Raw genomic sequence first — 18,804 nt, forward strand, 5'->3', positions numbered from 1 at the left:
TACCCAAAAAGTCAAAAAAGGAACTCACTTTCTACTAAATTCCCCTTTTCTTGCCTCTATAAATAAGAAGATAAAAAAGAACGGAAAGTGTTATACACATAAAGAATTTTTTGCCATTATTTCTTCTCCCATCTAATGTCTTACCTTAAACAAAATATAGTCACAACTCAAGTTCCCACTAATGTAACTTTTTACTTTTTTCTCTTTTGCAGCTTTACCACAACGATTTCGAAAATGGTTGATAATGTTAACAAAGACAACATCAAGAAGCAGAGATTGCAGAACAACAACAACAATAAAGAACATAAAGACAAATTGAGTGCTCTCCCAGATGACATCTTGGTCGACATTCTCTCTCAGCTTCCTATTGAAATAGCAGCAAGTACTAGTGTTTTATCCCATCGATGGCTCAATCTCTGGACCAGAATTACCTTTGTCTTCATCAATAAGAATTATTTCTCCACTACCAATCACGATAAGGTTCGTACCTTTATCACTACTAGCCCTCCTCTCACTTCTCCAGAAATCAGCAAATTTGAAATTTATATTCCAGACCATGAAGCTGATGTTCTCAATAATGAAGATCATAAGCATCGATGGAATTGCATTATAAACTACTACCAACATTGGTTAACTAAGGTATTTGAGCGACATGTTAAGGTGTTCAAGTTGAGCTCCGAAGGGAGTGCAGGTTTGTCTGAATTGAGGTATTCATTTAAAGTTCATAATTGTCAATCGTTGGTAGAGCTTTATCTAGATGCATGGGGTGACATTCGATGGTTTATTGTCGATAACAAAAATATTTCATTTCCGAATATGAAAGTTCTTAACATCACTATGAATAAACATAAATTGAGTTTTTTCTCTTGTCTCATAAAAGCATGTCCGTTGTTAGAACATTTGAAATTGGAAGGGGATCCATATGTTTTAGAAGATGATGTCTTGGAGATATTAGCTTCGAATTTGAAAAGGCTGATCATAATTATGAATGATCCAGATATTTGCAAAAGTGTTATAATTGATGCTCCTAAACTCGAGTTTTATGAAATGCTCGAACATAATAATGAATCAAGGTATTCTTTCGTAAAGACACCAAAATATTTGGTTGAAGCAAAAATCTGTAGAGGATGTCAAATGATTTATTATCCAACGTCCCATTGGATTCAAAGTTAAGCTTATATGGACCCGTATCTAGTGTGACAACCTTAACTATACATGGTGACATAATATACGATTTTTCTGTTTTATCTGGTGAAACTTGTTCACTATTTAGTAATGTTACTCACCTAAAGGTGGCCATCCAGTTGCCGAATCATTGGGAAGGCTTTTTGGGTTTAATCAAGTGCATGCCTAATTTACAGGTTTTGGATATACCTGTAGCACTAGGTCATGATGGATTATACTATAATTGGTTGGAATGTGATAATATTCCAACTTGTGTTTCGACGAAGATAAAGGTTATCAATATGTGGATGTTACAAGCAGAAGACTATGGTTTGGAGTTTATAAGTTACTTTCTCAAATTTGCTAATGTTTTGGAGGACTTTCAACTCCATGTTGGCTATTTCAAAAGAAGTAACACAAGACAATCTCAACTAATTAAGGAGCTAGAATTTTGCAAGAAATTTTACAAGTTTCCAAGGAGTTCTTTATCTTGTAAGATTAGTTTTACAGGATTTTATGTCAATGTATCGGCCAAAAAGTTTAAAGTTGGAGCACTTGATATATAAGCAGCGTTCGGTGGGAGAAATCAGGTATGATCTTTTCTTTGGGATTCTCTATCCATATATGTTTAGATTTTTTTATATATGTTGTCAAAATTTTTACATATTTTATACTCCAAATTTTTTTTTTTTTTTGAAAACTATTTTATACTCCAAATTGTTTAATGCTATTTCCACAATTCTATTTATGTTGAGCTTTGGTAAAAATCTTATTTGATTAGTTGAGGCATGATGTACAATGTTGACTTAGTATCTTTTTCCTAATGTAACATAAACTATTGTACTGTTATATCTTCCATCACGATTTTTTTTATGATTAATCGTCCTCTATGCTTATCTCTAAAAGTATTGTCTCATGAGACATGTGTTAGTGTCTAATTAATAATTATTTGTAAATTTTGTGTATAGACATTCACTAGGTCACTACAATGATTGAGTATCTTACTTTCCATCATGCCTAGTTTCAAAATTTCTAACTTTAAAGTACACGATTTTACTAATGCACAGTCTGGTGTTATGTTTTAATTTTCATTCCACTAAACAAGAAGTACGAATTCAAATAAACATATTTATTGCTTTCATTTGATAGTGTAACAATAAATATGTTATATAATCTACCAAGATAACTTAAATTTTATCCGAACTTATTCTTTAATGTTCACTTATCTTGACAGGGAACCAAATGCACAGACGAACAATGCAAGCTAGAAAATCCTGCTAATTGCTTATTGAAGCTACTGGTTTTAGATTTAAGTACTAGAAAACTTCTTGAAGTTTTTTGTCATTTGTTTACTGGAAGATAAGAATTTTCTCCTAGGTAGAATAAATTTAGTAATTTTCTTGGTTTTATGAATTTGTGTAAGTCTCTTTAAGAGTAACTTTCACTGTGTTTGGAGTAATATTTGTTTTTTCTAAGGTTATTATGGTTGAGCTTATGCTTAAGAAACTACATATTGTATGATGTAATTCTCATTTGCTAAACAAAGCTATTCTGTATTTCTTTTGTTATTCTAATACTTTGATTAGTGATCAAGTGTTGTGTAATAATTTTATATAAAATTTATTTTTATCTAAATTTTGCGCTCAATAATTATAAATTGGGTGCATGTCTCTTCCTTGACTTGATGTGGAACTCACTTCCAATTGCTTAGATGCAAGTATATTTTGATCCCTCAACTCTAACCTCACATCTATGCCACCTAGAACTTACATCCAATTCATACCCCATCACAAATTGTGGTACAACTCCACCACCAAATTCAACTTTAACCTGAATTTAAATCAAAATTAACTTTAGCTTATGTTGACATTGCATGGAATCTGTAAGGAGGGTAGCCCATTATTAAGGATCAATCTCATTGCTTCATTGCCTAAGGTACTTTAAGCCTAGAGCTTTGCACTGATTTGAATTCCTAACTTTTTGGGGAATATTGATATGAGAGGAACCAAACATTTGTAGGGAATATTTCAAGCATCCCAGACTTGAGCTTCACTGTGATCATGCACTTAAGCATGGTGGCGTCCAAATGGAAAAAAACTAGAGCAAAAGGGTCGCCAACAAGTTTTAGGAACTTGTAAACCCTTCACAGGGTGAAGGTTACACCCTTTCATCACGATCCTAGAGATCGCTAACTCCATAGTGGTTTGGAACCATGACTGGATATTCGGGTTGAAGGTACAAATCCAACCAAAAAGAGATTAAACCCGCCCTAAAATAGGCCTTTACTTTATTCTTCTCATATTCATGTGCGTTTCTGACTAACATAATACAATCATTAGGTTGCCCTAAACCTGTTCAATCTATGTTGGTTGATTATTAATGCACAAAAAAACCTATTATTGGCGACCACTTGAATTAAAATCATATTATCCTAAACCAAACTATTAATTATCTTTTTAGGCATGATTTCAAGTTCAAATTCCCTTTAAAACCTGCAGAAAAGACATTATCAAGCAATGACAATAATATATGTATAATCAAGCAATATAACAATAATCATCATAATAATCTCAAAGCATAATAATATTAGCAAGATCCTAGGCATGATACTAACACGATTAATAACAAATCCTAGCATGTCACTAAAAAATAAAAGATTAAAGTTTTATTCCTAACATGATACTAACATGATAGAAGAATTAGGAGGAAACCTAAACATGATACTATAATGCAATAAATAACAACCTAACATGGTACTAGGAAGTAATAAAATCTAAGCATGCTTTCTAAAGGAATAGAGTAATTAAATTTCTTACTTTGTTGCCTCATATCTCTTTCTATTAAAATAATACACACGTTAATAAAGTTCAATAAAATTTTAAATCAAACAATTAATCTAAATAATTGAAATAGGGATTTGGGACCAAACCCTCAAAAATTATCAAGCTTTCACGTCGAGGGCGAAGACAACTTAAAACTTGGCTAGGTGTGTCTAAGACTCGTGAATGCGTTATTATGTTTAGAAAAAGGTTAGGCTAAAAAGCATGAGAGAGAAAGAATAAGCTTTAGCTTAAAGAGAGAAGAGAGAGGAGAGAGGATGATTGGGAGTTGTTAGTAGTTGTTGATGATTTGAAAACAGGGAATATCAACCCTATTTATAGAGAAAATCGACCGAAAACGATTAGAAAAGAGTAAGAATTTGAATCGGAATATAATTACTTTAGACACGGCAGGATAAAAAGTATTGTGGCACGATAAGATTATCGCATCGCGATAAAAACAGTTTTTTTGCGGATTATGTGTATATCATAACTTTTGATACAGAAGTTCAAATAAGGCATATAATATGTCGTTAGAAAGATATTGAATTCTACTTTTCAACCCAATTAGATTAATAGCTTTAGTATAATAAAAGATATAGACGAAATAGTGAGACGGTGTCAGTTTTGGATACAGTTTCGTATTTCTTTCATATCTTTTTCGTTATAGCTCAAATTTAATATTATAATATATCATTGGAAACATAATTTCAAGGAATATCCAACCATATAATATTTGGATAATAATTATGAGGTACGAAAATAATATTTGAACATATTATATTTCGCACAGAACAAAGACTTTCAAAAAGAGGAGTTTTATTCAATTTCAAATTCTTTTATCTTTATCTTTCAAAAAAGGATAACTAATATCTTTTAGAAACTTAAAAAAACTTCTAATCTATTAACTATTACTAAAACAAAACCTTGATGATGTCATCAATTTCTTAAAGTGCTTACGTGCCAAACTCTCATAAAAAAATTTCCCTCCAAATTTTACATATGATGTCATAATTTTTTTTTTTTTTTTTTTTTTTTTTTTTTGCCTTTTCTAGCTAGAAACTAGGATCAATTAGGTGTAAAACTTGAATTTGACATCAATATTGTTGCATATACTCCACACTACTTTTGGATATTCATAATACAACAATATTAAATAGACATAGATATTGGTAGCTAATTAAACACATTTTTTTGAACAAATTAATACACTTTTTTTTATAGTAACTACACATGTATTTAGCCTCCACTCTAAACGTATAAGCTTAATGATTATACATTTATACAACATTAATATATATAATCTAACCATTATTTTAGTATATTTTTAATAGCATAGTAAATATTACATTATGATGCAGCATTAAATAATAACCACTTTTTAAGGGGAAAAAAGAACTAAGTACATGTTTTTTTTTATTATTTATATAACAAATTATTTTTTAAAAAAAAATAATGAGACAAATCATATTAGAAAGTTATAACAACAAAAGATAAAATAAAAAAAAAATCAACCACCGTGCAACGCACGGGTACTAATCTAGTTAATACTAATTAGTTTAGGCATGGGATTAAACTTTTGGACCCTCCACATGATCATTGGGTCGTTGGTAAAATCCGGTTTGGGCCCAGTTTAATATTTTGGCATAACTTCCTCATTATTCATCGGAATTGGGCGTATAATACATCGTTGGAAAGCTCTTTTTGAGCCCTATCCAACTACACCATTATTGGACCCATATCATGAACCAAACTAAACTAGACTGGACGTTTTTCATAAACAGGGTATGAAAAGAAATATTTTCGAAAAAAGAATAAAATATTTTATTAAAAACAGAGATATTCACGAGACTCTTTCACGTTTCACTTCGTTCGTAATTAATGATGTAAAAGATATTCATCACTGGGTTTGGTTTTTGGAGAGACACAATCAGGTGTCTACAACATTGATTTTTTTTACTTTATATCAAAAGAAGAGTCGTCAATGAGTTTATAGGAAGAAACTTATAAACTCCATTTGAAATCATAAACTCAAATCCGAATTTTATGCTTTACGATTTTATTTTATGATGAATTTTTTATGGTCGTACGACTGTTTTTGCGTTTTAGAAGTTCTAAAATTTCCTAATAAGCTTGGATTAGTTTGTGGGTCAAATGATTCTAGACTGGGCTTAAAAATAAAGAAAAAGGTTAAATAAAAAGGTGTTTATATTCGAGGGCTAGGAAAATAAATGATTTGGGTTTCTAAATAAAAATCGAATGCTCTTTCAATGCAATACTCTACTCGAATCAAGTGGCGTGAAATGTTTTTTACTCATCATTTGGATTTTGGTTGGGGAGACATTTCTAGGTGTCTACAACTACATTTTACTTTTCTTTTTCATCGTGAAAATACCAAAATGTATGCTTTTAAGACGTAAAGCACCAACGCATGCAAAAATGTAGGTATGGTACTAAAACTACGAAATGCAAAGCAACCGAAAAGAATTTTGAACGTTTTGAAAACAATTGCGAAGATATTTATTATTATGTCTAATAATGGATAAAAACAGTTTAAATTTAAAAATGAAACAAAATTCAACCAACGGTCTTTTGACTGACCAGAAGTCGCAAAGTTACGTTGGTAAGCCTCGTGCAACATTATATTAGATGTTGCGCACAATAGGCTCGCACAAGTTCCACAGTTGCACGAAATACTTAAATCAGTGAAACAAAAGCAAAAAAGAAAACTCGAGCTATAATCTTTCATTCCTTTCTCCCTCATTTCGCCATTTTGGACCACCTTTGAAGCTTTTACCTCCAACTGGAGTTCGTGAGTATTATTATCCATTTTTAGGGTTTAGGGGTTCAATTGAGTTCTAGGTTTCGGTTTTTTTTTACTTTAAGATTGAATTTAATTGCATTTTAATTACTAATTGGCCATTGTAATTGGTAGGATGTCTAATTGGTCATTGTAATTGGTAGGATTTCTAAATTTGTGGGTTTTGATTTCAAGGGTTTAGGGGAAGTTGATTAGGGAGGAGGGAGAATGTAATTAGGGGAGTTAATTAAGTGGGAAAAGTGAAAAGGTGGGCCCCATTAACGTTTTTTTGGACGGAAAACGTTAATGGGTAGTGCTATCCAAACGTTTTGTAACTTTCGGGTAGTTCTTAACAAATAAAAAAAATGGGTAGTTGTTCACAAATCACCCTATCTTTAGGGTAGTTCTAGACAAATTTTCCTTAATTTTGTCAAACTCCAATATTTGAGCAAAAATGGGGATTTTCAAACTGAAGAACCTTAAATTTTGAATTCTATTAAGTAAATCATGAAATTGTTTGTCCCATGTTATTATAGCAGGTTTATTATGGAGCATTTTGAGAAAGGCTTAAGTATTGATCGTTTTATGAGCCTGTTCATGCATACGTTTGTGTTTTTTTTTTTTTTTTTTTTTTTTTTTTTTTGCATTTTTAGTTCAAAATTCATGTTCAAAGTTTATTGTTGCTCATTTGGATCATACTTGGCATTTACAATATTTATTGAAGTAATTCAACAATAAATATTAAATTTGGAATTTTGAACTTTGAAATGGCGCAAAGCCCTGTCCATATGTGGCTTGTTCTTTTTCTTTGGCCATGTTAAGTTGCAATATTGGTTTTAGGAATAAAAATAATAATTATGAATTATTATTATTATTATTCATTATCATTCTAAGAGTTCATGTAAACTAATTTAGTTTGACAGATGCTAAATGCTAGAAAATAATCGGAGTGATGAAATTGTGATTTTTGGAGCCTCCATGTGTTGGGGTAGGTTATGTGTTTTTATCTCCTACAACTATTGGACCCCCAAGCTGGTACCAATGATTAAACAATTAGAGTTTAAACCATTTATAGCCTTTATGCTGTTGAAATGAGCCTAAAATCCTCATGTTTCATCATCTTTCGACAATTTATAAAATCAGCTTAGGAAAGTTTGCTATACTTAGTAAATTAGTCGTTCATTTCTATGACGTAGCAAGTCTTTTCCATTTAAGGATGCCCAAGAGGAAAGGTGGGCAACGATGAGCCCGTGAGACCTCCCCCTCAAAGAGGGCGACTTACTCCTATGAGCACGTTCGGGAGTGTGGAGCTAGAGTAGCGCGATGCTGTCATGCAGAGTTGGTTTGGGAGGCATCTCCTAACTTGGATCCTCAGGTTCTTTAGTGGGACTCGGACCACCATGTTTGAGTCAGAGGACGACGTGGTATCGCATCTTATCGTTTTACTTTGATGACAAAAGTCAAGGAAGCATCTAATTGCTCATGTCAAAAATTTGATGAGATTATCAATACTTAGATCATCTCAATGGAATTGTGGGAAAAAGTAGCAAATTAAATAAAATCTCAATGAATTCAAATGCTCGATTACCAGAAAAGAGTGATAATAAAAGGTCGAGGTTTAATTCACTTATTTCTCTTAATAAACAATATTTAAGTCTCACTTACTTTATAATTTGATAGGTTGAAAGAAAATTTATGAAATAAAATATTTCTTTCTTAATCAAACAGTTTGTTATAAGATCATTTAAATTAATTAACTAGTGTTAGGCTCGGGTGATGCCCCGAGTAACTGCATTATTTCCATGATTAAATCTTTATTAATATTTATTTTTTATTAAATGACATATAATATGGTAATAACATAGTGGCTAACATGTTGGAATTTAAACTTGAGGCTGTGGGTTCAAATCTTGTAAGAACCATATTTTTATACATAGAGTGAAAATCAGATTAAATGAGAAGAGCGTCACGTGTCACCTAAACTTCTATAAGAACGCCCTTAGGAGAGCGCCATATGGCACCTAAACTATATACGCCACGTAAGCTAGCCAATCCATTTAACAAGGAAGTGTATTTGGAGGGTTGTGAGACAAAATAAAATGTTTCACAACATAAAATAATATAACAAATGTACTAGGAAGAGGAAGAAAGGAAGAGAGAGAGAGAGAGAGAGTGAAATAAGGGTAGAGATAGGGCCCACCTTTTCGTCATAAATGGTTTCACGTGAAAAAAAAATAAAAAGGTATTGGGACAACAATACTGAGAGTATATTTTGTACAACTGAGGATTTTTGTAAGTACCACTGATATTGTATTATGTACCACTAAGATTGTATTTTGTACCATTGAAACTTTAATGGTATTAATTGACCGCCTAATAAGACATATGAACCTTATTTGCAATACCACTGATATTTTATCTTGTACCATTGAGATTATATTTTGTACTACTGAATCTAAAATGGCAAAATTTAAATCCCGCATGAAATGGCCAACCTGCCCTCGCGATACACTTCTAAATATCTCTTAACCCTCCATTTAGAACCCCTCCTATTTAACAAAATAAAATATATATGTGTGTCAGGTCACAACACCATCCAAAGTATATGCGCGACGTCAGCTAGCCATTTCATTTAACAAAATAAAATATGTTTTGAATAATATTCGAACCAATGACCCCCGATACATATATGTAATACATTTAACATCTCAACCATCTATTATTAATGTTTCAAATGTCACATAATATTATATATTGATTTCATTTATTTAGTAAATTAGAATAATACATATGATGTAAAAAAAAGGTGACACCCGAGGCAACACCCGAACCACTACACACACTACCTATACAAATAGTCGAACATGATTACTAAATTAAAGAAGTACACAAACTAGCAACCCGAGACATTGCCCGGGGTACACACTATGTTGTATACTTTTTAATTTACATTTTTGTAATGCAGTACTCTAATTTGCCTATGATTTTATGAAACTTGTTTATTTATAATTCATTATTATTGTTTGTTTTATTGTCCATTGTTGTTTGTTTATAGTTATATTTTAATAATTATTTTATAATATTAAATCCTTTTAATATTTGAAATGTCCTTTTTTTTTGTTTTGTTTTTTTTTTTTTTTTGAAATTATGGTCATAATGCATGCATTGTATGTCAATTGTTCACCCTAGAATTATCATCATCATTATCAAGTTGAGCACCCATACATCTTAAGTCCTTAATGTTTGTTATGATGATAAAGAATTAAATGAACCTTATTATATTGTCAATAGTTAACCACTATAAGAGTAAGTATAGGCCTATACCTGGTATGGTCTATACCAAATTTTTTTTTTGTTTTGGTTTATACTGTTATTATTGATAAATATATTGTTATTTTTAATTTAATACTGTTATTTTATATTCTATATTGTTATTATTCCAGCGAGATTTTTGATGAAGAAAGAAGAAAAGAGGGAAAGAGAAAAAAGCGTTTTTTTATCATACTCTTATTATTAATTTTGTACTGTAAATATTGATTTTTATATTGTTTTCGTTTCTTGGTGTGGACCATAACTGGTATCGGCCCATCACGCCTCACCACTATAGTGTCAAATTCCAATGTACATTGCAAACAAATGTCTACTCTCTTCGATGAGGAATGATGGACCACTACCCGGTATAGGTCGCGTCGCCCAATACCAAGTGACGTCAGTTTTTTTTTTTGATAATTAGCTTAAGGTAACTAACAGTAGTTAATAAATAAACAACAGTATTTGATAAACTAATAACGATACCTTGATTTAAAATAACATTCTACACAGATTATTACTTTAATTCGATTTGATAATTTATATGATTTTTATTGGTACTAGTTATCACTACTTTACTACATATATCTTAAACAAATTAGCTTTTATATTTAATAGTCCACCATGCTTCGCAATATAAAATGTTTTACTTAGAGAGTTTTGACCAATACCTGAACTTAGTCAACAATGGAACTTCCGGCGTTCTGAGCTTCCGGCTTTACTAAGGTAGCTGACCCCAACCCCGTCTTCCTTAGATCAGGCACAACACAGATCTAATTCGATTCCTACCTGAGATCATAATAATCTCTACTTAAACAATCTTTATTGTATTTGTGGTGGTACTTTTTAAACATAAAACTAACTCATTTGTGACATAAGTTTTGAGAGGATAAACGTTCCCTTTTGAAAGGAAAATTTTATTTAATTTGAAAAGATACAACACTCATTTCTTACAAAAATAAAAACAGAAAGTCTAAACAGACATGACAAGAAATAGAGTTTTTCTCTACTTTAAGAGAGATGGAAAACCAATCTATCACTTAAGGTGAGGATTTTCTCTAGAGAATTCTTTCAGAAATGCTCTAGCAAACTCACTTCAAGCCTGCCTTCACTTCTTTGCCTAATGCCCTTTATATAGGGGAAGGCTTACAAAGGTCACCGACACTTTTTATAGCTTACAGAAGACTATGACTCAGCAAGTGAATATCGTTCACTCTTTCCCTAAAGATTCTTTAAAACAAATAAAACGTGCTACAACAGTAAAAGTAGAATACATAATTTCTGGTGTGGGCTCAGGACTCCATCATATTTTATAGACCACCTTCGTTGTCCTTACTCTCTTCATAATGGACACACATTTGGTTGTCTTCTTCTATTCCAAGATCCATCACACATTTGGCAGCGGCATAGGATTCATCCCATGTGACAGATCTCAAATAAGTGCTCTTTTCCCTCTAAGGATAAATATCTTCCAGCTTCAACTTGTTCAAGATAATCATACACTGATTCACCATGTAATACTTCTTCTTCTAAATAATTTTTTAACCATTATGGTGCTACTATTGTAGTATTTCCCACATGTATTATGACTGGTGGCTCTTCCTTTATTGCTATAAATTGGTTAAGATACTGAGCAATATAGAAAAATCCATATGCTCTAGCCTCCGTATGATCCCTTACTCGCCTTTGCTGGATACAGATTGGATCTTTGACTTTATGATGAACATCTTCAAACATGATCAGGAAATGTGGAGAGCTAACTTTTCCTTCCACCATTTCAATGTTCAACTCTTCCTTTGTATCTTGTTGCATCATAAATTCTCCTAAATACATACTTCTGAAATTTTGTGAGCTTCTCAATGAAAGTAGTATTGTGATCAGGAAATGGGACAATGCTATGAACCATTCCATAATCCCAAGCTTTGTAGTGATCCGCCACATATGGTGCCTTCCATTCCCGAGAATGTGGATGAATTGACAAAGTACCCACTCTAGAATTAGTGTTGAACACTATTCTGCTTCCCCATAGATCATAAACATTATACAACTTGCATGACCTTGACACAACTAAATTGTACCAGAATTTGAAATCGTTATCTTTTATTTTATTAAGTTTTATATCCTGAACATCTGGAATGAGTTGTAGGATAATGACCATTACTTCGTACATTAGGAACCTTCGAACTGTTACATGACAACTCTAAATCAAACCATCTCGAGATCTCTTTTTTGATGAAACAATCATGGCCTCCATCAAGGCCCAAGTGGAGGGGGAAACCTGCTCCATTTCTTTATCTGTTTCTTCAATAAGAGTTTTTCTCTCTGCCTCCATCTTTTCTAGTTGATGGGCAGGAGGTTTTTCTGATGTCTTGTGCTTCTTCGCCATTGGCTAATTCTCTGGTCAAGCTATCTGCCAAAGAATTCTTTGATCCCTGTATATGTTCAACAATAAAAGAGAATTGGTTAAGCCATAATTGCCAACGCAGGAGTCTCCCTTGCGCTTGCATATTTGACAAATTCTTTTTAACAAAACCAAGTATGTGTAGACATCTACTTTTGGCCTCCTGTCTCGACATGAAGTGCAATGACAATAAATAAAACCATCTTCATGTTGGATCAAAGTGAAGAATGCTTATAGATAACTGGTTAAGCCACAAAACACAAAAGACTAGCCCAAATAAAGGAACAAGGCCAACACATGGTCCAATCAACTAAACCCGATCATGATTAGGCTTAAGCCCGCGCTTAAAACCCAATAATGACGAATTTAGGAGCGTCTAGGTTAAAATCAAAGTTGCCGCGGAAAATGTCGCGCGCATCTCACCAAGTCGCGCTCAACAGTGGCGCGTAAGCGCGGCACCCCGCGCAACTTCTGGAGTTGCGCTCGCGAAAGATTCAGAATATTAAAATATTGGAAAATCGAATCTTACCATAGAGCTGCACGCAAGACAAATAGTTGTGCGCGTATACCGCGAGCGACCTATTTACTTGCGCGCGACACCTGCAGCGGCAAAATGCTCTAAACCCTAAACCTAATCATTCCCTATAAATAAGATCCTAATCCGAGGCTTCAAAACACAGAAAATTAACCTAAATCCTGGAAGAATACTTGTGAACTTGTGCATCCAAACCCTCTTGTCCTAAACACTCACCTTTTTCGATATTTTGTTACTACGGTGGAGGTTCCCCAACAAGAAGGAGTCCATAAGTGTTCTAAACGGAGATCTAGCAAAGAGAAGTGGTAAATTCCCGAGCACTTAGTTAAATCACTTTTATTTTCATTGTTTAAAAGAACTTTAATTGATTAATTAGTGTTGTTTGATCACCTTAAAATAATAAATTAATTAATTTCACATAGTATTCTGTCGTCAATCAAGATTAGAATTGAATAAAATAATTGTTGGTTGATCACTTAAGTCAAGGCGAACATTGTTTATTTTATTGTTCTTTTCACGAATTTGATTAAATAAGAATAACGACCTTGCGATGTAAATCCTATATGATTAATGCGTGTAAATAAAATCAACTAACTTAGTTTTTAGGTATCGCGTTGCATATATTGTTTGGTAATGAAATTGTGCAAAGGAAGAGCTAGTAGAGGCCGCATTAGGGCTAGGATCGCGATTCCCCTCTAAAGGGAACGTTATCTTAGTACCCTCGCTCCCGAACTCATTTCTGGTTTCTAGACCAATTTGGGCATGGGTAAACTTGTGATTCATGCTAAGTATCCCTTGAACTCTACTTAGGAGAAAGGCATGAACGAGGTTTATGGGTTTTCCTAAAACTCATTGGCGACTCCTACTTGTTTCTTGCAAAAAAGCGTATATGATAGAGTCATCTTTAATTCAAGGTCTCCCAAACAGTCAGGAATTCATATCCTAATACACCCTAACAAGTGTAAAGTCCTAGGCTTTAAAGGGCCATGGGCATCTAAGGAGAAGGATCCCCTACGATGGGAACACCCTCCTTACAGTATGCCTTTGCAATATGTTCTTATTAAGAACTGTTTAGGGGCTAAGAAGATTAAGAACTTCTCGATCCCTCTAATAACTGCAAGGATTTCCTTTTGCATGGTAGGATAATTTAACTCAGCTTTATTAAAACTTCCACTGCTATATCTACAGATTCTCCTTCTTTGACTTTTAATACCGCACTCCAGTTCTTAGCATCTGTTTCAAGAATCAAATCATCTTCACTAGTAGGTAGTGTTATTAAAGGAAGGTTTTTACACATAACTTTCAGTTTTTGAACAATTTTGGAATCACTTTCCATCCAGTTCCAAGTTATTTCTTTCTTGAGTTTTCGTTGTAATGGTTTTCTTAATAGAGCAAGATTTTCTATGAAGTCAGAAACATAGGTTAAACATCCTAGAAATCTTTCTAGTTGTCTTCTATCTTCAATCTTATCTGGGAATTTTTCAATCTTTTCTAGGATATGTTTTTGTAATATTATTTGTTCTGCTTTAATCTCTAATCCTAGGAACTCAATTTCTTGTTTAGCATATACACATATATCTTTTCCAAGGATTATACCATGCTCAGCACATTTTTGAGTTACCGCTTTTAGATCATTCTTATGTTGTTCTAAATCTTTTGAGAAGATTAAAATATCATCTATGTAAACCAAACAGCAATGATTAAGTTCTCTAAAAATATTATTCCATTCTTCTTTGAAATATTTGTGGAGCATTTTTTAGTCCAAAAGGCATTACTAACCATTCAAAATGCCCTTGAGGGGCACTAAATGCAGTTAATGGAATACTTTCTGATCGGGGTTAAGTAGTGTCGTTGGCCTACTAACCCTAATCAAATTAGAAATTTATAATCCTAAACTACCCTAATACGAGTATAGGGGTAAGTAAAGGGTCGAACCCAAAAGGACTAAGTGTATCAATTTGTGCTAAATAGACTACTAGGGAAAACTTGTGAGATAGAGAGAGGTTCAACTAAACACTACTAAGAGCAAATAACTAAAACTAGGGGAAGTGGAATCCAATTACATCAATACATTCAATAACATCATACAATTAGATGAAAATGACCTTGATTAGGAACAATTAACACATTTAACTCACTCTCGCACAATTAAGCATGTTAATTATCCTACTAAACTAATTCACTCTCGTGCAACTAGCCTAGCAAAGGTATGGAAGAATTTAGACCCTCAACCAACTCACTCTCGCACAATTGATTGAAAGCACAATTAAGAACATAGAATCAATTAGCTAGAAAGATTCTAATCCATAAAAGCATTATCCATACACAATAATCAAGAAACAATTTCATACTAACCACAATCAATCATTAAATTAATTAACATAACCTTCATCCATTTCCCTAGAACAAAACCTAAGCTAACATGGTGAACAAAAACAAGGAAAACAAGGTAAAATAATAATAAAAGCAAGAATCAAATAACTAAACTAATTAATCTACTCAAATAAACAAATAAATAAGCAAAAACAATAATAAATGAAATCAATAAAGGTGAGAGAAAGTTAGGAAGAATCATTGAATAAATGAGAAGAAAAATCCACCAAAAATGCTTCTTCAATCTCTCAAAACTCCATGAAAAATTCAAGCTTTCTCTCTCTAAACTACTCCTAAACTAGAGAGAGAAACTCCTAAGCTAACCCTAAGAGAGAGAAAATAAAAGAACTAAAACTACTCTAATCTAATCTAGGGTAGAATAATGTTGATTGTTAGTTCAGAGAAAATAACCCCAAAGGGGGTATTTATATACAAGCTAAGAAAATAAAAATAAAAATAAAAATAAATAAAACTAATTAAAAAAATAAAACTAAAAATAAAAAGGAAAATAAAAAGGAAAAACTAAAAAAGTGGAAAACAAAGAAGAATCCACGAATTGAAAGAATCAGACCCCCCAAACTTCACCCTCTTCATCTTGGCTGCTCTCTTCATCATCCAACATCACGCAAGAAACCATCATAATCACCACCGTCAATCCTCATCGTCATCAATCAAGCATCAATCAAGGCCGTTCAATTTTCATTAAACTCACGTGAGAAGCTCGTGATTGAACCCACATTTGCGCGCCCGCGAAGACATCGCGCAGAGTTCGCGCAAATGCTACTGCCTCAACTCTGATTTTCGACTCCAATTGTGTGCGCCTTCTGACAGGGCTGCGCGCCCGCGGAGGTCTGGGTAGCTGCAATTGTTGCTGGTTGTTGACGGTGGTGTAGGGGTTGATGTTTCGATGCTTAATTGTTGCAGGTTGTTGTGTTGGTTGCGGTGGGAGGTGGTTCGCGTGGTGGCTGGTGCTGCTGATTTGCGGCTGGTGGAGTTGTGTTTGTTGTTGTAGCTGTTGGTGTTGGAGATGTTGCGGGGTGAAGCAGGGAGCAGCAAGGGAGGTTGAGGTTTGTGCTTTGAATGGTGTGTGTGTGTGGTGGAGGGCGTGGCTGCTGTAATTGGGGTTGTTGGTGAGTGTGTGACGGTGGTGTGATTGGAGGTGGTTTGGGGTTGTTGCTGTTGATGTTGGTTGCGTTGTTGGTGTTCTTGAGGGGAGCAGGGGAGTGTGAGATGCGTGGTTGAAGCAGGGCTAGTGGTTGCTGTAGTTTGTTGTTGCTGTTGGTGTTGTTTGCGTGGGGAAAGCAGGGAGCAGGGGAGATGGGTGTGTGACTGGTGTGGTGGAGGTTAAGGGATGGTGTGGTGAAGTTTAAGCTGGCAGCAACAGGGCAGCAGTTTGCTTGGGAGCTTGTGCCTCGAACCTTGGACCTCCGAGCACAATCCTACACAAACCAAGAAAACCGAGAGAAAAAGGGACAAAAACTAAAATAAAAAAATAAAACGAAGTAAAATAAAATAAAATACGAAACTAAAATAAATAAGAAAAAGAGATAAAAATAGAAATTATTAAAAATAAAAACTTACAACTTAAACTACAAACATTAAAAGTAAGAAAAATAAAATAAAACACGAAAATAAACTAAACACTATAGAAAATTACAAAAATACTCAAAATAAAAATAAAAGACGAGAATAATAAAATAATAAAAATAAAGGATAAAAAGGGTGAAATTATTGGAAAATAAGCCGGAATACGACTCAATAAACTCCATAAAAGTGACATAAAAGTCACTTATCACTTTCTTCTTCCATCTTAATTTGCCAATAGCCACTCTTACAATCCATCTTAGAAAACCATGTGGCTCCTTGAATTCTACTAAATAACACAGTTTTATTAGGAATGTACTAGCCATCAAAAACAGCATTGTCATTTAGTTGCTTATAATTATGACCTTTCTAGCTTTACCTCTCTTTTCTTCTGCATGATTTCTAACCATGAACGCTGGACTATTATGAGGACTTTTGCTATTCCTGATTAACTTCTTATTTAGCAATTCTTTTATTTGTTCATCAAATTCCAATATATCTTGGTAGGTATAAACCATTTGTCTTACTCTAATAATCTTATCAGGATTTGTTAGAGTTATCTTAGCAAATGCCTTATCCTTTTCCCAATGTTCTAATGGATTTTTTTAATATAGTTTTCACATAATATTTCTTGCTGCTTATTTATCTAATCTATTAATGATAAATCACACTCAGAAATTCTAAGTGCAACCTCTCGTTGTGTAGGTGTAACCCTATCACCACGCTGGCTGCGGGCAAATTCCATAGTCTGATGAAGTGATGAGTATAGGCCTTTGTTATTTTCTGTATAGGAACAGAATGACCATTAATAGTAAAGATTATTTGATAAATAGTTTGAGTGCATAGAGAGTATAACCTTTGAAAGTTATTTCCTATTATCATATCATGACTAGGTTGATTAGTAGCCCATAAAATTAAATAGGAATAACACATTGAACTCTTCCAATTTCTATTGGTAATTCTTCAATTATTTCCGTATGCATCATGACACTATTATTAGCAATTCTAACTTGCATTGGATTTTTAGCCTTTTTCCACAAGAATTCTGGAAATAGCGACCTTTTTCCAAAACATGTAGGACAACCACTATCAATATATGCACATAAATTATATTTATTATAATCTTTAATGCATATATCAATTGGAATATAAATGCTATTAGGATTAGTACTAGATATTTCATTATATGCTTCCATTTGCATATTGACTTCATCTTCATATACTGGTTCACTCACAGTTTTGGTTTTATATCCTATAACCTTTCTTTTATCAATAATAGAATTATTTGGAAATTCATGGACTTCTAGATTAGAACATGAACCAATATCTATACTATGTCTTGCTGGTTGTTTTAAGGCCTTTTTAGCTTCATATTTTTCATTTAACTTTTTTATTAAGGCTAATATTTCTTCTTCATCTTCTTCGGGTTTCTCATTGACTTGTTTTTTCATCCTTATTATAGTTCAATTTTGTCTACTTAGACTTGGTGTTCTAAGACTCATACTTCTCTGCATTTTAGGATTCGTAGTTATTCCAATATGGAGTAATCCTGATTCATCTATTAACATCTTACTTGACCTATTTTTTACTGCAAGATTCATAAAGAACTCTTCCCATGTTTTTTCAATTTCTATTTCATTAGGATTTACCTTTATAGGGCTTATTTTCTTTTTAGGACCTCCTCCTTGCTCATATTTCTGAGCGTCTACTATTTGTTTCTTGAAAGATGAATCTATAGTGTTTACTAACTTATAGACTACCTTCCATCTTAGTTGTATAGGTCAAGTCCCTTTGTGCATGTTTACTCCGAGAGTTAATA

The 18,804-nt window shown here is 33.1% G+C and overlaps 1 protein-coding gene across 1 annotated transcript; it reads left to right on the forward strand.

The window, feature by feature from the left end:
* The first annotated feature begins 234 nt into the window (after positions 1 to 234).
* On the forward strand, positions 235 to 1,730 carry LOC145596830 (F-box protein At4g09920-like). The gene is made up of 2 exons (XM_081653023.1): positions 235 to 1,073; positions 1,274 to 1,730. Exons 1-2 carry the CDS (start codon positions 235 to 237, stop codon positions 1,728 to 1,730), a joined length of 1,296 nt encoding a protein of 431 aa, XP_081509149.1.
* The last annotated feature ends 17,074 nt before the right edge of the window (positions 1,731 to 18,804 follow it).

This window comes from Chenopodium album, chromosome 20 (assembly GCF_948465745.1).
Source record: "Chenopodium album chromosome 20, dcCheAlbu1.1, whole genome shotgun sequence".
Lineage (NCBI taxonomy): Eukaryota > Viridiplantae > Streptophyta > Magnoliopsida > Caryophyllales > Amaranthaceae > Chenopodium > Chenopodium album.

Bases quoted from the DNA above. Each gene is read 5' to 3' on its own strand.
- LOC145596830 (XM_081653023.1), top strand. From the start codon at position 235: ATGGTTGATAATGTTAACAAAGACAACATCAAGAAGCAGAGATTGCAG. The intron at 1,074-1,273 runs GTATTCTTTCGT...TTCACTATTTAG, and splicing joins GAACATAATAATGAATCAAG to TAATGTTACTCACCTAAAGG.